At 42.1% G+C, this 24,161-nt stretch overlaps 1 protein-coding gene across 1 annotated transcript in view; it reads left to right on the top strand.

The window, feature by feature from the left end:
* Positions 1–3,740: 3,740 nt before the first annotated feature.
* LOC137423456 (netrin-1) overlaps positions 3,741–24,161 on the top strand; it is a 184,551-nt gene continuing 164,130 nt past the window's right edge. The window contains exons 1-2 of the mRNA XM_068110653.2: positions 3,741–4,548; positions 22,110–23,200. Coding sequence (XP_067966754.2) covers positions 4,325–4,548; positions 22,110–23,200 — 1,315 coding nt within the window. The 5' untranslated portion in view covers positions 3,741–4,324. The remainder of the gene's footprint in view (positions 4,549–22,109; positions 23,201–24,161) is intronic.

Genomic DNA, 24,161 nt, shown 5'->3' with positions numbered 1-24,161 from the left:
ACAGACGGTAAAAAACAGAAAGACAGACTAACGACCTGCTAGCAATGTGAGAGCAACAAACCCCATACCTCGGCTTCATCAGGGGAGATTCCAATGAGTTTGTGATCTTTAGAAACCACAGAATCCACGAGAGACAGATGTGATGCTGGAGTGCCAGCCCATAGTGGAGAACAGTAGTTCATTCTGCTATGGTCAAAGGCCTTGTAGAATTGAGTAGTTCTGATTTTTCAAGGAAAGACCTGGATCGACAGAGGATTCTCAATGTACGACTGGATTGGCCATGTATCAAAGCTGGCCATGGAAATAAAGGCTCTCAACATTACTGGCATCTTCCATGACGGTGTTGAACCACAAGGCCTGTTGCCATCACAACGTAGACATGTCTGTGGCCTCTGTTTCTTAAAAAAAAAAAAAAAAAACTTTTCCTGGTCTATCTCCATCTGTTCTTTCAGCTCTTGTATCCTCCCCAGATCCTCGAACCTCCAGGCCACATGCGTTCTTTCAGTAACCCCCTCCTGGTTAGACTTCCAAAAGCCATGCTTACTACTCATCTCTTCTCTTTTGTTCCTCTAATCTCCCGTTTGTGGAACAGCTTTCCTGAGGCTGTTCAATCCCATTGAGGGCTTTAAGTTAGTGGTGCACCACCATTCCAGACCGTCCTCCATCCATATGCTCGTTCTTTCATAAACCAATTACCCTCCTTCCCGAACTCACCCTCTTCTTGTCGGTTACTGTATTTCCTCCCTTCATCTCGCTCCTCTTTCCTGTTCATTCATTCCCTTTCTTGACTCATCCGTCTGTTGCCCCACTCTCCCAAGATGGTTCCTTTTCCTTTTTGCACCTCTTTCACCTCGCTCTTCCATGAGCCAATGTTTTGTAAACAAAAATGTTTTAATACCTTCTGCACCGTTGCATTCAGGAGATCCAGCATGCTCTCAAAAACCAAGGGCTTTGTTTGCTGAAACTTTGAATGAACTTTTATTTTGAGTACTTCTCGTTCAAAATAATGATGTCTCAGACTAATTTGGACATTAACTTGTGAAAATCCATGTTACCGCTGCTCCTTTTGGGAATGTTCCATGAGTACTTTCCTTTCGAGATCCATCTCGTTATACCGTGAAATGGGGGTGAATAGGGACAGCAAGGTGAATAGGGACACAAACTGAAAAAAAGTTCGGAAACTTTTTTCGCTGAAAATTTATAACCATACTGATTTGTTGATATTTGGGTTGAAAGTATTCTCTTGTTTTTAAAAAAAAGCAACTTATAGTCCGTATTAACCCCATATATGGGTTAAATAGGAATAAATAGGATTTTTATGGCTGTCCCTATTCACCCCGTTTTACGGGTGAATAGGGACAGTCACTAATAAAAAAATAATAATAATCAAGAAATAGGGACAGTTTGGAGAAACTTTTTATCCCATATTTTTTTTTCATTGGCACCGTGGTTTATATTATGGGTGCATATTATGTGCATCCATCTGAGCTATCAATTTAGCAATAAGTTGGAAACTCAGGATTGTTTCTTGATTATTATTTTTTTGTATTAGTGACTGTCCCTATTCACCCGTAAAACGGGGTGTATAGGGACAGCCATAAAAATCCTATTTATTCCTATTTAACCCATATATGGGGTTAATAGGGACTATAAGTTGCTTTTAAAAAAAACAAGAGAACACTTTCAACCCGAATATCAACAAATCAGTATGGTTATCAATTTTCAGCGAAAAAGTTTCCGAACTTTTTTTCAGTTTGTGTCCCTATTCACCTTGCTGTCCCTATTCGCCCCATTTTACGGTACTTACCATTTGTGACTACCTTTTTGCTTTATTGGTCTAGGTGTAATGCTGTGTTTTTTCTCTTTTGTACAACCGGAGTTCAGGAGGTTCCCTTGTTCCCAGTTATTATTTTTTTCCTTTCTAAAGTATAATGTTGGAGTAATGTTGGACTTATTAATACTGGGTGTGGTGTAAGTCAGACACAGAAAGGATTTCACATTTACGTTTTAATATCTCACCTTTAGACAGTAAATTACATCGATATTCAAAATGTTCACTCAACATAGGAAGCCTGGTGTTGGCTTGACGGTTAAGGTGACTGGCTTAAGATCTTAGGGTCTTGAGTTTGGGTCTTCGTCGTGCCGTTGAAATAACACCAGGTGGGTTGACTCAGCTTGTCATCCTTCCAAGTTCGGCAAAATGAGTGCCAGCTTGCGGGTAACAGGGACACTGCATCATCGGCAGAGTGGTCCTTCCAGAAAAAGATGCTACCAGCAGCCACAGGCTGCATACAAAACAACAACTCAACATAGGTACATTCTCAATCACACAGAATGCTTCATTATTCCTCAACATGTTGTCAATGGTCGTACCTACACTCGTACCATATTTTCTTCAGCCCATCGATGTTCCCGGGAAGGTCGAAGTCGATGTCAGACTTCAGATGTCCCAACAGAAAGAAGTTAATAAGCGTGAGGTCTGGCCTTTATGGTTTCACCAAAAGGTTAATATGAGACTTATGAAAAAACAACCTTGACTTAAAGGCAAAGGACACCGTGTGATGATAGGAGAGGGAATAGAGGATAGCTGTGTGTGTGTTTTTGAGGATGGAGGGGAGAAAAGGGAAGAGGGATGAAAGAGGAGGAATGGGTTGGAATATAAGAGGTATTTGTTCAGTGTGGTAGCCTGGCTTATTTGCATACATAATTCATTGAGGACCCTTGTGTAAATGTCTAAAAAATTTTTTCCCAAATCTCAACATTTGGATTTTAAGAATATTGCTGTGCAGACATTTTACATGCAGGACAATTTTTATGAAACTTTGATTTAAAAAAAACAAAACAATGCTCTTTGAATATGAATATGTTGAGTTATACTTGATGGGAATATTTTGGAAAGCAAAAAAGAATGGAAAGTCCTTTTTGAGTGGGAAAAAGCAAATTTCCCCCATTGTAACGGTTGTTTATTTGTCCAATCTCTTTCTCTTAAACCCCTTATGAGAGCAATGGTATATTCAGATTATGATTAGCTTGCTCGACATCTTGATCAATTCTTGCATTAAATGGTCACTTGCTCTGCGTCACTTATTGGTGATCTCAATGAGAAAACTCGAGTGTTTTGAGTCCACTTCCTTAAAGGATGAGCTCATGAGAATCTACCATATAAAACACAATGTCTGTTTGTGTGTTTGTACTGAAGTCTGTCCTCCTTCATAAGGACGATTTGAGTCGGGTTTTAAAGGCCAATCTTTTAACACGAATGTGTATTCACTACGGCCTATTTTTTGAGAATAAAACAAACTCGAAAAACATTTTCCATAAAAGAGTAATTATGTCTCTTCTATTGGGAGTGTAGACGGTGGCTTGCAAACCGAGCCTCAAGGGTGGTGTACAGAAACGTTTTTTTAAAATAGCAATAATTACATGGTGCAGGGAGGTGAAATTCTCTGCACGTGATGTGCAACGTGCAAAGAGTAAAATGAGTGTTCATTTACATCCGTCTGATGTCTAATAAATAAAGAAGATATATGCACACCTGACACTAGGCCGAGGCCTCAGACGTTGGCACGCTCACGTGTCTGTACCGTCGAATAAACTGGTCCAATCCGTCATTTTGACGGGCTTTTACACTAGTGTAAATCTATTTGCCATCTTTCAATTGACATACTTGATTTTTGTACAACTTGAGATAGTTATATCGTCGCAAATGCAAACTCAATAGGAACTACAGCAAGAGCAAAGTGTAGGTTCCCTCGATTTCCTGATGCAAGATATCAAAACAAATAAAAATCACGATATTCCAGGTTGGCACTAGGCTTTGTGTGACAACATTTTCAGTGAAAGTTTAGACGAAGCCCCGATAACCATGCCTGGTTGTGGGTGTTCAAGTTTAGGACCCTTTCTTCCTTTGCCTTTTTACAGCCCCCAGGGACTGACCGGGGTCAATACCCAATACCCATGAGCACCTAGTTGACGCTTTTGAGGGCAACCTTATCGACACCCAACCAGGCTTCAAACCTTTTGCACATGAAAGACAAAGGGGTGGACCCTATATGCTTGTGCACACCCAGGCAACTGCTATTTCCAAATGCTCGCTCTCGACCGACGCACTGATCCAAGGCACAATGAGTTCACGTACCGAGTTTCTCAGCAGAAAATACCCAGTAGTTAGTCAACTTGGTCCTAAACCGAAAATGCTGGCAGAGTCAGATTCGACTCTAATATCGTCGTTTTCTGCACGGAAAATGTCACTTATTGATCACCGGAAAACACGTGGATAAAAAGTGAGTCAGCATCAGGGTCCTTGTGTTTTGTGGGCTGTAGTATGGCCTCCGAGAGCAGAGAAGGTTCGCCGTGGAGCCGCCTCCTGCCCAAGCAGGGCTGCGTGTTTGCTGGAGCCACGCCAGATGGAATTACGCACATGGGGTGCGTTTTAAAAGCGCCATCGCCGCGCGAGCAATCACTCCAGGACGTTCCCTCCGGTGTCCATTCCTCGGCGGAGCTGACACGTCCTGAGTCGGTCGGCGGTTGGCTTTACTGCTTGCACACGTGAGTATTCTCAGCACACCCATGGCTGAGCATACGCTCTCTGTCGTCCGTAGTTGGTGTTACTGTGCTCATCTCTGAAATGTGCAGAGCACTTTGCCATAGGAAAGCCCACACGACAACATGTGTACCTTGCCCTTGTCCTCTTGCCCTTGCCCTCTGGTTACATTGCACGGGTGCATCATTACGGTGGCGTTTGTCCTTTGAAGGTGCGTTCCCTGCCACTGCCCTCGCCACGCTTCTCTGTTGACAAAAAGGGTAACGGGAAACACGTGCTGCACATTCCGCTGCTTATGGGATTTGGACAATAACGCACCTGTTGAGAAAGCGTGGCAATTCTCTTGGCGTTTCGGCACGGCAGGGCACACGTACAGCATGAAGGTAAAGTCGTCAAATATGAGCCGCCGCCAACTTGGTGATGTTTTCAAACAGACGACGGTTCTCGTTGTCCATGCATGGCGTGCATCACCTTTGTTTGGAGTAATGGGCTAAACGGCGATGTCCTTGCATTGAATTTAGATCGTGCTCTTGCAGGGAATATGTGCTGACATGCCGGAGTGCTTTGCGTACAATCTGGAGAGCACACTCTTTGCACACCCACACCCTAAACGGTCTTTCCCGTTCATCCAGCCATGAGAATGGAGCGCACAATCGCATTCTCGGCGAACCTGTGCACTGGGACTAGAAAAAAAAAAAAATCAAGCGGTGGTGAAGACAGATTACATGATGAACGTAGATGGTGATGCATACAGTGGTGGCTTGTTTCTTACCTATACAAGTGAATCATGGATGGTCAGTTAGTGCGATCTACAAAGCGTAAGTTCCACGTTGGTATCCGGTGATGAGTTGGTATCCGGTGATGAGCGATGGATTCCCAAGGATGCGACACAACTATTTATTAAATAAATGAGTCGAAACTTTTTACACTAATTCTTCATCGCATACCTTATAATTCCCCGAATGAATGTGACACCTGTGGATGGATCATCAATGGATGTTCAAGGTGTATATTTCAATATGAATGTGCAACATCCACTCAGAGGTGGATTCAAACGTTCAATATACTGTTTTGTCAAGCGATGTTCACTCTTTGAAAGGTTTGATGACATTCATGTGCTGCACAGACGAGCGCTCCTGCAGTGACCCCGAGCGTTCCATTCCGTGTCACAGGTGTGCTACCTGTACCACCAGCAGCAGCTAGGGCTCGGGGAGGGAGGGCAGCAGTTGCAAAAGTGAGGCGAATCTGAGGGCGCCCCATGCTCTTCCGTTCGCTTTCAAAAACATAAACGCGCCTCTGTGTTCGGTGATGCACCAGAGCACGGGAGAGGAGGAAGAAAGCGTTACGTGCGCACGTAAACGCCGACACGGGGAGGTCAAGTGTGTAAGGTACACAACACAGCATGCTTTCGAATGCACACCTGCCGAGGCTCACGTGCATTGGAACACTGCTCGGATAGTTTGCATAATCCTGCCCTGAAGGCATATAAGTTACGCCACATTAAATATGGATTGGACTGCTTGGGGTTTTCATCTCAGCAATTACCTTGTAATGCTGTGACCAAGGTTCAAGTCTATCAATCCCATATAGTATTTTGATTTGGGTTTTTTAAATCCCTGTATTACAATGATTTGGATTGTGGAATTCCAAGTAGTATATTGATTTGGCTTTTTGAATCCCATATCGTATAATGATTTAGGTTTTTGAGTCCCATGTATTATAATGATTTGGCTTTTTGAATTCCATGTATTACAATGATTTGGGTTATTGAATTCCACTTATTACAATGATTTGGGTTATTGAATCCCATGTATTACAATGATATGGGTTTTTGGATGCCATGTATTACCATGATCTGGTTTCTTGAATTCCATGTATATTGATTTGGGTTTTTGAATTCCATGTATTACAATGATTTGGGTTTTTGAATCCCATGTATTACAATGATTTGGGTTATTGAATCCCATGTATTACAATGATATGGGTTTTTGGATTCCATGTATTACCATGATCTGGTTTCTTGAATTCCATGTATATTGATTTGGGTTTTTGAATTCCATGTATTACAATGATTTGGGTTTTTGAATTCCTTTTATTAAAATGATTTGGGTTTTTGAATTCCATGTAGTATATTGATGTGGATTTTTCAATCCCATGTGGTATTTTGATTTGGGTTTTTGAATCCCATGTATTACATTAATTTTGGTTTTTGAATACTCCATGTATTACAATGATTTGGGTAACGATCATTCATTCATTCATTCATTCATTCATTCATTCATATTGATGTGGATTTTTCAATCCCATGTGGTATTTTGATTTGGGTTTTTGAATCCCATGTATTACAATGATTTGGGTTTTTTAATCCATTGTATTACAATGATTTGGGTTTTTTAATCCATTGTATTACAATGATTTGGGTTTTTGAATCCCATGTATTACAATGATTTGGGTTTTTGAATCCATTGTATTACGATGATTTGGGTTTTTGAATTCCATGTTGTATATCGATTTGGTTTTTGAATCTCATGTATTATTACATTGATTTGGGTTTTTCAACCCCATGTATTACACTTAATAGAGTTTTTTTTTAAATCCCATGTAGTATATTGATTTGGGCGTTTGAGTCCCATCTATTACAATGATTTTGGTTTTTGAATCCCATGTATTATATTGATTTGGATTTTTGAATCCTATGCAGTATACTGATTTGGATTTTTGAATCCCAATGCTGTATACTGATTTGACTATTTTTTGAATCCCATATAGTATATCCATTTGGTTTTATGAATCCCATATAATATATTTATTTGTGTTTTTAATCCCATGTGTTATATTGATTTGGGTTTTTGAATCCCATATATTGTATTGATTTGGATTTTTGAATCCTATGCAGTATACTGATTTGGATTTTTGAATCCCAATGCTGTATACTGATTTGACTATTTTTTGAATCCCATATAGTATATCCATTTGGTTTTATGAATCCCATATAATATATTTATTTGTGTTTTTAATCCCATGTATTATATTGATTTGGGTTTTTGAATCCCATGTATTATATTGATTTGGATTTTTGAATCCTATGCAGTATACTGATTTGGATTTTTGAATCCCAATGCTGTATACTGATTTGACTATTTTTTGAATCCCATATAGTATATCCATTTGGTTTTATGAATCCCATATAATATATTTATTTGTGTTTTTAATCCCATGTATTATATTGATTTGGGTTTTTGAATCCCACATACTATATTGATTTGGGTTTTTGAATCCCATATATTGTATTGATTTGGATCTTTGAATCACATATATTATATTGATTTGGGTTTTTGAATCCCATATATTATATTGATTTGGGTTTTTGAATCCCATTTAGTACATCCATTTGCTTTTTTGAATCCCATATAATATATATATATATATTTGGGTTTTTAATCCCATGTATTATATTGATTTGGGTTTTTGAATCCCATATATTATATTGATGTGGGTTTTTGAATCCCATCTATTAAATTGATTTTGGTTTTCGAGTCTGATGTGTATCGATTTGGGTTTTTGAATCCCATGTAGTTTTTTATCAATTATTTTACACCCATGTATTACATTGATTTTGGTTTTTGAGTCTGATGTGGTGTATCGATTTGGGTTTTTGAATCCCATGTAGTTTTTTTTAATCAATCTATCTATAATTCCACTAATCTCTGTCTGTGTGTGTGTGTGTGTGTGTGTGTATGCGACCGCTGTTTCTCGACAACTACCGGTCCGATATACTTGAAACTTGCCAGGTATATTGCTGGGGACCCGAGGATGTGCCTTTTCAAGGTTTCATATTAATCGGACAATTACTTACCGAGCTATGTCCAAAAAACGATTCAACCAATCAGAGAGCAGCGAGCTATCGCGTGTGCCGAACGTGGCGAACACACTCTGCCTCGGACGGCACATTTGAGAGCGTATTCATTTATTTCACGTTGGCAAACTATGTTGCCGCTATGTTGGCGTTAAACTATGTTTTAAAACTAATTAAAACCATTTCATGTAAATAGAGGGGGGGGGGGGGGGGGGATTGTCACTGTACTCGCAAGCCGTTCGCCGTTCGCTTTGGCGTTGCGAATGGACCAAAACATTTCATGGACCAAACCATTTCATGTAAAGCGTTCGCCGTTCGCTTTGGCGTTGCGAATGGACCAAAACATTTCATGGACCAAACCATTTCATGCAAATAGAGGGGGGGGGGGGGATATAATTTTAGATATATATATAGTACGGGCATGCCCTAGTTATTTTAAACCCATGTATTACATTGATTTTGGTTTTCGAGTCTGATGTGTATCGATTTGGGTTTTTGAATCCCATGTAGTTTTTTTATCAATTATTTTAAACTGATGTATTACATTGATTTTGTTTTTTGAGTCTGATGTGGTGTATCGATTTGGGTTTTTGAATCCCATGTAGTTTTTTATCAATTATTTTAAACCGATGTATTACATTGATTTTGGTTTTTGAGTCTGATGTGGTGTATCGATTTGGGTTTTTGAATCCCATGTAGTTTTTTTATCAGTTATTTTAAACCCATGTATTACATTGATTTGGGTTTTTGAATCCCAGGTAGTATATACATTTGTTTTTTTTGAATCCCATGTATTACACTGATTTTGGTTTTTGAATCCTATGTGGTATATTGATTATTTTTTTTGTATCCCATGTATTCTATTGATTTGGGTTTTTGAATCTCATGTAGAGTATTGATTTGTTTTTGTTTTTAAACCCATGTATTACATTGATTTGAGTTTTTGAATCCCATGTAGCATATTGATTTGTGTGTTTGAATCCAATGTACATAGATTTTTTTTTAAAGCCATATTGATTGATTTGATTTTCTAAATCTCATATAGTATAACGATTTGTGTTTTTTGGATCCCATGCAGTATATTGATTTGAGTTTTTGAATCGCATATAGTATATTGATTTGGGTGTTTCAATCCCTTGCAATATATTTATTTGGGTTTTTGAATCGCATATAGTATATTGATTTGGGTTTTTGAATCAAATTTATTATATTGATTTGGGTTGTTGAATCCCATATAGTATGTTGATTTGGGTTTTTGAATCCCATGTAGTATTTTGCTTTGGGTTTATGAATCCCATGTAGTATATTGATTTGGGTTTTTGAATCCCATATAGTATGTTGATTTGGGGTTTAGAATCCCATGTATTACATTGATTTGATTTTTATTGATTCCCATGTCATATATTGATTTGGGTTTTTGAATCATGTTTTTCATTGATTTGGGTTTTTAAAAATCAAATATAGTATATCGATTTGGTTTGTGAATCCCATGTAGTATATCGATTTGGTTTTTTGAATCCCATGTAGTGTACTGATTTGAGTTTTTGAATCCCATCTGGTACATCGATTTGGGTTTTTGAATACAAGGTAGTATATTGATTTGATTTTGATTTTTTAATTCCATGTCATATATAGATTTTTTTTTGGGGAATAGTATGTATTATTTTGATTGGATGCAGCATTAAGCATTATTATCTACTAAATGATGTCCTTGTTGTTCATGTAAAATTGCACTGACTATTTGTTGTTATTAATTTTCAATACACATAGTCAAGGCTTATGAAAGAGCTAGTACTATTACACTGAACAGATCAGGACGCAACAGGACAAAAGCAATCGTAGAGAGAGGGAGGAAACACCAACAGCAGGGTAAAAGGGAGGCGACAAACAATGGGTGTGGAGAGGATGCACGGGGTGGACAAGATGGATATAGAAGGAAAGTCTCAGGAGAGAACACTGGAAATTTGGAAGGAGGAGGGACTGAGGTGTGGTAGTGCGGGGGGGTGGGGGTTAACGAGGGTAGAAAATATCATGGTTTTGGATTAGGGACGATCTGCAATGATGGTGAACAGCTGTCTTGAAGACGTGGATGGAAAAATGAGATTAAAGAGAATGTGTAAGTTGGTTCAACAGGTGTGGAAAATAGGAACGAATGAGTGTTGTTGAGCATTGATCAGGGATTTGGGTAGCATCACCAGAAGGGAGTTGATCTTGTACAGTGTGGGCCCTGAAGAAACCTACAGGAGACAAAGCATTTAAAGAGCAGAGTGTGCAAGGCCAGAAGGAGGTGCAGGAAGACAGAGACCACCGACCTGTCTATGATGGTGAAGTGATAGGCCCATAGACCTAGCTTCATCGTGGGAGATTCTAATAATCCTGTAGGCTTTGGTTTTCGCAGCGTTAATCTGAGCAAAATTTAAGGCAGGAGAGCCAGCCCAGAGGGGAGAGCAGTACTCCATCAAGGTGCGGATGAAAGCCTTGTAGGTGAATAGGAGTTCAGGTGTGCCAAGGAAGGACTTTACACGACAGAGGATTCCAATTAACGGCTGACATTGGAGTCCAACGTTGAAATGTGATTTGCTCAAGAAAAATCATGGTTGATAGTGAGACCCAGGAGTTTGAATGACTGAACTTCCTCAAGAGGATTGTTAATAAAGTAAATAGGAGGGTTGGCCACATGGTCCTTTTGGAGAGAGATAGTGAGAGTGTGAGATTTGTCAGAATTGAAAGACATATTCCAAATGTTTGGCCAGCTTGTGATTTTGTCAAGGTCTGAAGAGAGGGAAGAGGCTACAGCCTGGCTTTATGAAGGATGAGGGATGTCATGGCAGGAGGTGGAGTCATCAGCAAATGGATAAGGAAGATTTTCCAGATAGTCAGAGAGATAGATCTTAAGTGAAGATCAGAAATAGGGCTGAGCCTAGAACGCTGCCTTGGGGCACTCCAGCCTTGACAGGGAGAGGAGATGAAAGCATTCCCTTGAGAGACACACGTTGGCTAAGAGAGTAAAGGAAGTCAGTCAGCCATGTGTGGATTTTGCCTTGGATGCCATAGGCAGTGTTTGGAGAGTAAGGCGGGATGCCAGACTGTATCAAAAGCACGAGCTATGTCCAAGGAGATGGCCATGAACTCATGTCTGACATTGAGGACCTCCATCCATTAATGGGTGAGTAGAAACAGCATGTCCAAGGTGAAGTGTCCTGGTCTTGGTGATCTGAGATGAGGTTGTCCAAGGTGAAGTGTCCTGGTCTTGGTGATCTGAGATGAGGTTGTCCAAGGTGAAGTGTCCTGGTCTTGGTGATCTGAGATGAGGCTGTCCAAGGTGAAGTGTCCTGGTCTTGGTGATCTGAGATGAGGCTGTCCAAGGTGAAGTGTCCTGGTCTTGGTGATCTGAGATGTGGTTGTTGGAGAAAAGGAAGGATTTCATATCATCTGCGAAAGTTATTCTTCTGCCATGATTTTCATCTAATTGGCAAAACTTCGTGAGTAATGTCATCTAAATTAGACAGCCTAGCCTTGTCAAAATCATGTAAAGGAATCGCATATCATGTTTAATTGGTTTATTGTGTCATGGCCTAAACATCAGTCCAAATAAGTGGGTGTGTGCTTTTTAGATTCAGAGGTCGAGGCTCAAGGAAGAGCTGGAAGACAGGGTGAGAGGCCAACATAATGACAAGGAAGATGAAGTACCCATGCAAAAAAGGGACACGGACAAACAAAGTTTGTTTCGCTGTTTTCTTCTTTATTTTCAGAAACTTATTTCGCTGTTTTCCTTGTCAGTATTTTATTTGGCAAGAATTTCAGTGTTCTTCCGGATCAATTTGCTAAATATCAAAGGTGAGGGGTAGGTTTTAATCAAGGAAAGTCATTTGTTTGTGTGAATATATCTAATATATAAAGGTCATTCTAACCACTCACTCACTGATATTAATGTTCGGGACTTTCCGGGTGATGTAGAAAGCTGAAATTTCACGTGCTGACGGGCATCAAAGCTGATACACCGACAAAAATCACAGAACCATCGGAAAGCTTTCATAAATAATAATTTATGTAAAAAAAACGTAAACGCATCCGTAAAAATAATAAAAACACAGTTGATATCTAGCATTTGAAAATTGAAATTTATATAAGTGTAAACTGTGGCATAAAAACCTCAATGAAAATTTACGTAAAAAACTGAAACGTGTCTGTAAAAAAAACAATTTTCCAACAAACGTCAATAAACATCTAGCAGGAGGTCGGTGATGCTTGCCGATAATCATAAAGCTTCTATTTATCTACCTACAGTTCCTTCAGAAAGTATTCATACACCTTGACCTTTTCACATTTTGTTGTGTTACAGCCTGAATTTAAAATGGATTCAACTGAGTTTTTGTCACTGATCTACACATATGACGTCAATTTTTTTTTTATTTTTTTTTTTTTTTTTTTTTACAAATTAATTAAAATGAAAAGCTGAAATGTCTTGAACCAACAAGTATTCAATCCCTTTGTTAAGACACCAAATTGAGCTCAGGTGCATCCAATTTCCATTGATCATCCTGGAGATGTCTCTATAACTTCATTATAGAGGCATCGATCTGGGGAAGGGTATAAAATAATTTCTAGAATGTTGAAAGTTCACAAGAGCACAGTGAGCTCCATCATTAGGAAATGGAAAGAATATGGAACTATCAAAACTCTTCCTAGAGCTGAGCAACTGGATCCGACCAAACTGGGCAAGAAGCACCTTCATCAGGGAGGTGACCAAGAACCCAATGACCATTCTGTCAAAACTACAGAGTTCCCTGGCTGAGATGGGAGAACCTGTCAGAAGGACAACAGTCTCTGCCAAACTTTTTTAAAATCCAGGCTTTATGAGCGAGTGGCCTGACGGAAAACACTTTTAAGAAAAAGGCACATGACAACACACTTGGAGTTTGCAAACAAGCACATGGAAAACTATGAGAGCATGAGGCTAAATATTCTGTGGTCTGACGAGACGAAAATTGAACTCTGGCCTGAATGCAAAGCGCTACGTCTGGCAGAAACCGAACACAGCTCATAACCCATCTAACACCATCCCTATTGTTAAGCATGGTGGGGGCAGCATCATGCTATGGGGATGCTCTTCAGCGGCAGGGACAGAGAGACTTGAAAGGATAGAGGGAACAATGAATGAAGCCAAATAGAGGCAAATCCTTCTTGAGGAGAACCTGCTTCAGAGTGTCAAAGACCTTAGACTGAGGCGAAGATTTACATTCCAACAGGACAATGACCCGAAGCATATAGCCAAAGCAACACTGGAATGGCTTCAGAACGAGAATGTGAATGTCCTTGAGTGGCCCAACCAAAGCCCAGACTGGAATCGCATTGAAAATATACAGAAAGACCTGAAGATTGCTGTTCACTGACGCTCCCCATCCAACTGACTAAGCTTGAGAAAATGTGCAAGGAAAAATGGGAGAAACTCTCCGAATCCAGATTTGCAAAGCTGATACAGACATACCCAAGAAGACTCGAAGCCGTGATCGCTGCCAAAGGTGCTTCTTTGAAGTATTGACTCGGGGGTTTGAATACTTATGTCGATTAGATATTACTGTGTTTTCTTTTTAATTATTTAAAAAAATTTATATAAAAAAATTAATTCCACTTTGACATGATGGGGTTCCACTTTGACAAAATTCCACTTTGACAAAATTCCACTTTGACAAAATTCCATTTTGACATGACAAAAATTCCACTCATCATGTGTAGATGAGTGACAAAAATTCTCGATTTTATCCATTTTAAATTCAGGCTCTAACACCATAAAATGTGAAAAAGTCAAGGGGTGTGAATGCTGTCGTGTGACTACCTTGTGTGGTGAACACTGAGGATAGCACGGATGACCAAACGAGCTGTTACTCTGAGGCGTTCAATCAAATGGCAGATAATACACGTGGGGGAGCAAGAGGGAGAGAGGAAACTGGAGCCTTACCTGAACGGCTTCCACTCGACGTCTCCACACCTGAAAAAAATAACTCAAACGAAAACGAATTTAAAATGTTCACAAACAATGGATTTACTTAAATAAATGCTGGTACAAAGAAAACGCGTGGTAAACTAAATTCCTAAACGGGATGCCCCCACAACAGACTTGAAAGGCAGACAAAAGGGAAAATAACTGAAATTAAATAGGCGTATGTGTGCACTTAACTCAACTTGGCCGGGGTGTCTCGTCAGGGCTTGTCCAGGCCTTCACGGTAAAATGCGCTCGCACTTTGGTGAGAACCTCTCGTTCGTTGGCGGGAACCCAGGCCTCGCTGTGTGTCGCACTGCAGCGAGCCAGCAGCGCTCGTCCACCCATCGCTCTGGCTTGGAAAGCCACGGCTCTTCCTCCTCACGACCACCAGCAAGATATCGATGCACGGCCGCCAGCGATGAGATACAAAATCAGAGAAGAACCAGAAGGGCGTTGATGCGGAGAGATAAAAATGCGATTGTTCACCAACAAAGTTTAAAACAAGCAGGTACAAGAGGGAATCAGTCAGAGCGAGGAGCCAAGGAGAAGAGAACAGAGAATGGCCGCTAGCACGTCAAGCCAAGAATAAGAGCGAAGAGAAAATGTCCGCCAGCGCGTTTCTTTAACATCCAGGCTCTGACGTCATATGGGGTGCTTCACCAATCAGCGAGTTGCTTCCCACCAGTCCTTCCCGTCAATCAAAACCCCGCCTAATCACGGCTCCTCAGGGCATGGCCCCGGCCTGCCCGACCTGTGCGCTTCCCAAGTCGGGGTCGTCAGCGGTAGGGCTTGGTGCATGACTTCTGGTTAGCTTTTTAATTAGTGAGTTTAAATGCAGGCGACTGCGTGGCTTGGCTATGTTTCTATGGTGTGGTGCCAAAGGCCATACAGAGTACAGAGGTAAGAATAAGTACAGAGGTAACGACGTACAGGGGATAAATTACCCATAATCCCTGAGCTAGTTAAAATACCCCACTCCTCGAACACACGGGCTACCGGATCCCTACTCGCTGGCGCGTACATAGAGGTGGTTCTTCTTCTTTGCGACAGTCGGAGCACACTAATCCATACACTCTACCTGGACTAAAGTATCCCTACCCCCACAAACGTAAGAATACTTTCTCTGTATGCACAAAGGACGGTTCGTTATTGCTTACAATGTGTAAGCATACCTCACTATAATATATATATATATATATAAACATATATATATATACCGGTATATTATAATAATACTAAATGTGTGTGTGTGTGTGTGTGTGTATGTATACAGTGCTCAACATAAGTGTTGGAACAGTGAAGTCAAATTTGTTATTATTGCTATATACTCAAGTGATTTGATTTGAGATCAAAATATGAATGACACAAGAGTACAGAAGGTCAGCTTTTATTTCTTGGTATTTGTCTGCATATATGTATCACCATTGTCGAAGAATAGCACTTTTTATGTTCAGTCCCCCCATTTTATACTGCCATATGAGCAGTGATCGAATGTACCATCTCCCGAAGCAGTTTCTCTGCAAGGGTTATATACTGGGTGGTTTTGTCATCCCTTTCCCAGCAGTAGTTAGAGCAGTAATTTGTAATTTGTTCATGGTTCCGGTGATAGCTGACCTACTCTTCGCAAAGGACACTATGCGGTCTTTCACATCCACCAACAAATGCCGATAGATGGGACTCCAAGTAACATCCATATCCAAGGGACAGCACACACACACTGATGAATTACCTTGCCTGTGAAACACTGGGATGACAGTTTATAGTTGGGTTGAGATTCAAACCCAGGCTAGACAGCGAGCGTGGGTCCTCTTGGCCATTCTGCCAGCCACCTTTCCAATCACATTCACACATGTCTATTATTAGCTCACCTGGAACGAAGTTCTGGGGAGCTTATGCGATGGTGCTTTGTCCGTCCGTCCCGTAAACACTTGAAACTTCTTCTCCGAAACCGCTGATGGGATTGCCACCAAACTTGACACAAATTATATTTGTTGTGTTGTGACTAAAGGGTGTTCACGGCACTAAGAAATTCAAAGTCTAAGATGGCATACGGGGGGGGGGGGGGGGAGGGGGGGGGGAGGGGTTAAAGTGGATCCAGGTTTGACCCTCCAAAATAGGTATTTGCTTTCTTTTCTGAAACTACACAAGCTATTTCGATGAAATTCACCACAACCTTCACCACCCGTGCTGTACCAAAGTTTGTTCACGGCATTAAAAAAAATCTGCTCCTTTAGGGTGCTACAGGGGGGGGGGGGGGGGCAAAATAGGTAGTTTCTTTCTTTTTTAGAAACTACACGCAATTTTTATGAAACTTCACCACAACCTTAATCACCCATGATGGACCAATGTTTGTTCAAGGTATTAGAAAAATTGGGGTCTTAGGAGTTATATGGGGTTTGGGGAGGGGTGGTTTGCCCCCCAAAATAGGTATTTGTTTGTTTGTTTAAAGTTTTATGATTATGTTGGTATGATTCTACATGCTACCCTGTCTTCCAGCAACCACTGAAATTGGTTTAAAATACCCTTATACTGTTTATTATACTAGGTGAATTGCCCCTATGTTTACCCTCACCAGAGGAGAGGTTATGCACCTGGGTCCGTTTGTCTGTCTGTTTGTCCGCACAGAATATGCTAACGTAGATCGCAATTTTTTATACACCATCAAGTTGCCCGTGTCTGCACGGGATTCTAAACGGAGTAGGGATGGTGGTGGCAAAATGCAAATGGCATCCTCAGTCATCGAGCCGGCAAGGTGGGAGCAACAATTCACATTTATTGCCGCATCTGATGACATCTAAATGCGCTAATTGCGGGCGAGGTGCTCCATCTGAAATTGGTCGATATATGTAGCTTTTTGATACCTAAGGTCCATAATAAAAGTTTATATTGGCGTCAAAGCCAGTGAGCAATTGCATATTAATAGTTGGGGTATCTTTTTCACCTGAATACCTCGATGGAGTATGTACAATTAGTATGTGAGTACATCTGTAAAATACGTACTATGAAACCACACAAAACAAGAAGTCTTGGTGAGGGTCTGCAATCTCTGATTGCTCTTTCTAATTGATACATATAAAAGAAACGTTGATATTTGTTGAACCATTGTGATTATCTCATTCTGTAAACATTGTGAACTCTCCTCGTATACTGAATATCATTCTTAGAACGTTATAGGTGAAACTCTCAACTCGATCTGGAAGTTTTTTTTTAAAGGTAACGTTTTGAGAACATAATATCGAACTTGTTGCTGCACCTGTTTTATGTAAGAAGTGAAGCATCCATTGTTGAGGACAGCGTGTTCTAAGAAGATCCAAATGTGCATTTGTAAACGATAAGGCAACTTCTCTAACAGCCCGGGCTTTGGGTTTACTCACACACAGGTGCTGTTTAGCTCAGGAAGTGTGGGAGGGAAGAGGTCGCCAGATTGGCGAAAAGTGACCTACACGGACTCGTTTCCATTCAAAGAAGATAGAGACCAACATTTGCTGGGGCGAGGAAGCGTCATCCGAGCAGGTGTATGAGCGATTATTATTAAACAACTTAATGCATTCACCTTTTTGCGGTGTCTGGCGGGGGAACGTTTTCGGCTTAAGTCTTTCACGAACCGGCTGGCCAGGGGTGACGTTCGACTGAAGACCGCAGGAATATGACAGTTTGTTCACCTAACTTTTCTACTTTTTTGCGAAAGACTGCACCTTGGGATATTTAACGTCCACCAACCACCGGTGCTGGTATATTGGTACTCTGGCGAGGCAACTCAAAGGAGAGTTAAAGAGCGCACTCTGAAGGGTTAATAAAATAAGAAAAGTGCGCAAAAATAAGAAAAGTAAAATAAAAGTGCGCTCGCGGCAAATTTCCCTCGGGATAAAATCCAAAAGGACTAAGGAAAAAGTAAATAAATGATGTCCTAAGGACTCTAGTTAAAACATTTCTTAAAAACTCGTGCATCGTTAGACTTTAATTTAGGGGAACAAAAAGGACACGCACGGATGAAGCGGAGAGACGCGCAGAGCTTGGCTGGAATTTAGTAAGACGATGTGCGTTGAGTAAATAAACACCTATAAGGTTGAAGCGGCGCTCGAGTGCTTTGGCTTCGCGTTCGAGCACCGACCGTCGGGTTAACGCACGAGCGCACGGGCACGTGTTGCTTCACTCGTCACGTTCTCCATGGCAATAACGCAACGCACGTGCCGCGAGTTGCACAAACACTCTCGCCCTGCACCAATTCCGAAACGCGTGTAGATCCGAAAACGTCGGTCGCACAGATCGTCATCTGGATCGATTTCGGATCGAATTGGGAACAAACGAGGTTTTTTTTTTTGTTTTGACCTCGTCAACGTACGATAACGCGTTTGGACGTATGATGTTATTGGTCGGTGAGGAGCGTATTTAGGGGAGATGGTGTTACGGTTGTGGCCGTGGCGCCGAGGGTTGCGCGTTCGTGAGAGAATTTCTAAATATAAAAAGCGGAAATTGTAAGCGATTGTCCCGGCAGCGTAATCGATGTCTGAATGTTTTCCACTCTTGCTGTCGGTTTTGGCAGCAAAAAATGCGCGCGAATTATCGGACTTTCTTGGCAAGAAGCCACCCGGTGCCACGTCGTAGCGAGCTTTGGTGCTCGCACTCCCACTCCCCTTCCAGGACGATCACCCCACTCTAACCCCGAACCGTCCCCGCAGGGGTGGGTCTGGGATCTTTGGGCCGGAGACGTGCTGGGGGTGGCTGAAAAGTGCCCGTGTACCCTTTAATGAACCGTTTTGTACGTAAAGCATCCCCATTACATTATGGACCTTGCCTCTCGGATCAAATCGAAAGGGGGTAATAGGCAGGTGCGTCTGGCAGTTTGTGACTGAGCCTTCGGCAACTTGCACGCTCGAGTCTGGCCACCGTTTCTGTAGCGAACACTTGCGAATACAAGGTGCGCACTCACACTCACTCACACTCATAATGTGAGTGATGTATGTTACGATGTAAAGTTTAACATTAAGAAAAAAAAATGTTGATAAGGTTTGTTTGCTTATTGTTCCCATATAAGTCTGGATTGTGGGGTTCCTTGGAGGTGTAAATCCCACACGCACGTGCGAAATAATTGCATTTGTCCATCGTTTACTGTTTTCCTTGCAATTCGAGCACAAGTACAATGATGTGTACTGATGGATTTGTCCTGCATGCAATTGATGTATAATTTTGTTGTATATCAATGTAAGGAAAAGCTGTATGTGAGGATGAGTTCACGTGAGCTAATGTTTTACTGATGCACGATCTTTGGTGTACAATGGTTTTTGGGTGGAAAGGCACAGTGTTCCTAGTTTACGGTGTTTTGGGAAAGGCAAGAATTTGTGGTGTGTAGTGATTTTTTTTTCATGTGCACAATTTGTTGCCTGCAATTATGTTCAGGATGCAATTTGTGCAAGTGTGCAGTATTTTGACAATAGTGCACAATTCGTGGGGTGTAGTGATTGTGTAAAGGTGCGCAATTCAATACATTGCATGGAGCGCCTTTATAACTAGTAATACCCGCTTCCTACAGCAGCGAAATATGGCGTCAGTGAATCACTTGCACAATTCCATGTCTGTTGTTTCCACACCCTCAATAACCCTCCCTGGCAGGGGCCGGTGATTAAACAACTTGCACTATGCCATATGTACACATGGAAATTGCAAGTCGTCTCCCCACCATTGTGGAAGTGTGAGAGATTTCTTTCTTGCCCATGACCTGACTCTGGGTACCCCCGAGCATATGAGCAAAATTTGAGGGAAATTGGCCAAGAAGTTTCCAACTCTATAAGGTTCAGACATACAAGCAGAGAATTTCCGATTTTTAGTATGAAGGTGTATAATTTGTGGCGTGCAGTGTTTCAGTAAAAATGCACAAGTTGTGGCATTCAGTTGATTTCGTAAGTGTGCAATTTGCATGCACATTGTTTATAAAGGTGTGCTATTGTTGCATGCACATGGTTAGTGAAGGTGTGCAATTTTAGCCAGTACATGGTTTGTAATGGTGTGAAATTTGTTGCATGTACATGGTTTGTAAAGGTGTGCAATTTGTTGCAGGCACATAGTTTGTAAAGATATGCATTTTGTTGCGTTCACATGGTTTGTAACGGCGTGCAATGTGCTTGCACATGGTTGGTAAATGCGTGCAATTTGTTGCAGGCACATGATTTGTAAAGCTATGCAATTTGTTGCATGCACATGGTTTGGGAAATTTTGGGCAATTTGTTGCGTGCACATGGTTTATAAAGGTGTGCAATTTACATGCACATGGTTTGTGAAGGTGTGCAATTTGCATGTGCATGGTTGGTAAAGGTGTGCAATTTGTTGCATGCACATTGTTTATAAAGGTGTGCAATTTTTAGCTGGTACATGGTTTGTAATGTTGTGCAATTTGTTGCATGCACATGGTTTGTAAAGGTGTGCAATTTGTTGCATGTGCATGGTTTGTAAAGGTGTGCAATTAGTTGCATGTGCATGGTTTGTAAAGGTGTGCAATTAGTTGCATGCACATGGTTTGTAAAGGTGTGCAATTAGTTGCATGCACATGGTTTGTAAAGGTGTGCAATTTGTTGCATGTGCATGGTTTGTAAAGGTGTGCAATTAGTTGCATGCACATGGTTTGTAAAGCTATGCAATATGTTGCATTGTGCATGGTTTGTAAAGGTGTGTAATTTGTTGCATGGGAACGGTTTGTAAAGGTGTGCAGTTTGTGTCATGCAGTAATTTCGTAAAGGTTTGGGAATCGTAACATGACATGCTTTGATAAAAGTGCAAGTTTCATGCTGTGCAGTGTGTGTAAAGGTGCACATGCAGTGAATTTTATGAGCGTGAATTTGTGGTGTGGGTTGTGTTTGTAAAGGTGTGGCATTTGTGGCATGCAGTGGTTTTGTAAAGGTTTAGGAATGAGAAAGTGAAAGTGTTCTTAAAAGGGTGCATAATTTGTGGTGTATAATGTTTCAGCAAAAGTGCGCAATTTGTGGTGTGCAGTGAATTTAAAAAAGTGCGTAATTTGTGGTGTGCAATGTTTTGGTAAATACGTAACCTGTAGTGTACACTGTAATCATAACGTGCAATGTTTTGGTAAAAATGCACCATTTGTGGCGTTCAGCGATTGTGTAAAGGTGTTCAATTTGTGGGGTTCGGTGATTGTGTAAAGGTGTGCAATTCATGGTGTGCATTCAACTTGTGGTGCGTAATCTGTGTCCTACAGCAGTTTTTCTTTTTTAAAGTTTCTGTAATCGAGGCGTGCAGTGTTTTGGTAGCGGTGTAATATTGGTGGTATGCACTCATTTTCTAAAGGTGTGGTAGTCATGTTGTGGTCTTTTGGTGGAAGGGTTTAATTTGTGGTTTGCTGTGATTTTGTAAAGGTGTCGATTTTGTGATGCGAATTGGTTTTGTAAAGTGCGCAATCTGTGTTGTTTAGTAATTTTGTAAAGGTACACGATCCACGGCGTGCAGTGAAACGATGTTTACGGAGACAAACTTTATTTATTTTTTAGAAACGCATTGGAGACTCGCAGGTCTTGCGCCCACATCCAGGTGCCTCCTCCCCCTCCTATTCCTTCAATCCAGGCTGCCCGCTCGCTCCGAGAGCTAGTTTGACTCGCGTCGGTGGCTCGATGTGCTCATGAGGTCAAGACCGGGGGATCGTCAGCAAGTGTAGCAAAAAAAAAAAAGCACCGTCGGTACTATTTGCTGCTTGAATACCCCCCACCTCTTCCCGCCCACAGAGCCGCTCAAAGAACAGAGAGAAAGAGCGACGGAGCCACAGCAGAAGTCACCATGGGGCGTTGCGTGCGACTCGCGATGCCTCTTTACGCATCGCTACTGCTTTGCGCGTCTCAACTGACCGGCGCTCGCTACGGACTGGCGATGTTCGCGGCTCAACAAAGTCCACCGGATCCATGCACCGACGACATGGAAAGGCCACGTCGCTGCATCCCGGACTTTGTTAATGCGGCGTTCGGTCAGGAGGTGCGTGCGACCAGCACCTGCGGAAAGCCCCCGACACGCTACTGCCTGCATTCCGAGCAGAGCCACTCGCGGGAAGAATCTGTACGTTCGTGCAACCAGGTGTGCGACGCGTCGGACCCGAAGCGCGCGCACCCCGCCGCCTACCTCACGGATCTCAACAATCCGCACAACCTCACGTGCTGGCAGTCGGAAACACACATGGAGTACCCCCGGAACGTGAGCCTCACGCTCTCCTTGGGCAAAAAATTTGAGGTGACTTACGTGAGTCTGCAATTTTGCTTGACCCGTCCAGAATCCATGGCCATTTACAAGTCCATGGACTTCGGTAGAACGTGGGTGCCTTTCCAGTTCTACTCCACGCAGTGCCGCAAGGTGTACGGGAAAGCACAACGGGTCACCATCAGCAAGCAGAACGAGCAGGCGGCGCTGTGCACGGACGGGCACGTGGAGTCGCGGCCGCACGCCGGGGGCCTCGTCGCATTCAGCACGCTCGACGGGAGACCCTCCGCGCACGACTTCGACAGCAGCCCCGTGTTGCAGGACTGGGTCACGGCCACCGACGTTCGGGTCGTGTTCACGCGCTTGCACGCGCACGACGCACCTGAAGGGGAGGAGAACGCGCAGCGCCCGCACGGTGCCCGCAGTTACTATGCCGTGTCCGACCTGCAAGTGGGTGGACGTTGCAAGTGCAACGGACACGCGGCACGCTGCCTGCGGGGCCACGACGGGACCCTGACCTGCGAGTGCAAGCACAACACAGCCGGGCCGGACTGCGAGCAGTGCAAGCCGTTCCACTTGGACCGGCCGTGGCAGCGTGCCACCGCTCGTGAAGCCTACAAGTGCACAGGTATGAGCCATGACGTCGCCGTGCACACAGGAGGGTGTGAATGTGTGTGGGTGCTTCCAATTCGCCGTTCCCGACTGCAACAAAGAATCCCATTGTGCTTTGGAAATAATTGTTTCGAGCAGCCCTTGTTCGAGCATCAGTTGTGTTGCAGGTTGTAGTTTCAACACCTTTGAATATATTACGAAGGGCATTCAAAAGGTTATCGGAATGAGATACTCACATTTGTCCCGAAAACTGGCAGCTTTATCTTCATAATTGCTCAATGTACAGGTATCTGAACGGAGTATCTGCATCTGTATGTATTTCTTTCTAATCGTGTGTGTGTGTGTGTGTGTGTGTGTGTGTGTGTGTGTGTGTTTGTGTCTGTGGGTGGGTGTGTGTGTGCGCATATTGCAAGGTCGGGAGGCCAAAATCTCAGAAAAAAAAAGTTGAGAAATTTTATGGATTTGCGTCATACAGGTGGAAATGCGCAAAATCTCAATTTTGTTCAGACATTACTGAACCAGCGAATGTTTCCCACATGCGGTAAATGGTGAACCTGCTATTGCTGAACCCGTGAATGAGTTTACACTTGGGGAGAGAGCGTCTTCATACTCAAAATGACATACAGTCGTGGCCAAAAATATTGGCACCCTTGCACTTTTTTCAAACAATTCACTATTTCTTCCAGAAAATTGTTCAAATTTAAAAAATATTCTTGTATCCACAAATGTATTTCTTTGGTTTGCAGTGAAACAAAACCCCAAAAACTGAAAAAATTACGAAATCTTAGCTTATTCCACACAGAAATCCTAAAATAGCCCGGACAATATTATTGGCACCTTTTAAAAGTGGTTGGAAATAATTAGATTTCAAGCAGGTGATTCTCCTTTACTTTGGAATTGAACTCACCTGGATGAGTTGCAGGTGCCTGCAATATAAAAATCACTCGTTCAACCAGTTTGAAGAGAGAAAAGGGGTC

The sequence above is a fragment of the Myxine glutinosa genome, chromosome 3 (assembly GCF_964187855.1).
Source record: "Myxine glutinosa chromosome 3, kmMyxGlut1.1, whole genome shotgun sequence".
In the NCBI taxonomy this organism is placed as follows: domain Eukaryota; kingdom Metazoa; phylum Chordata; class Myxini; order Myxiniformes; family Myxinidae; genus Myxine; species Myxine glutinosa.
The sequence above is the reverse complement of the archived record's forward strand: the minus strand, read 5'-3'. Positions and strand labels throughout refer to the sequence as shown.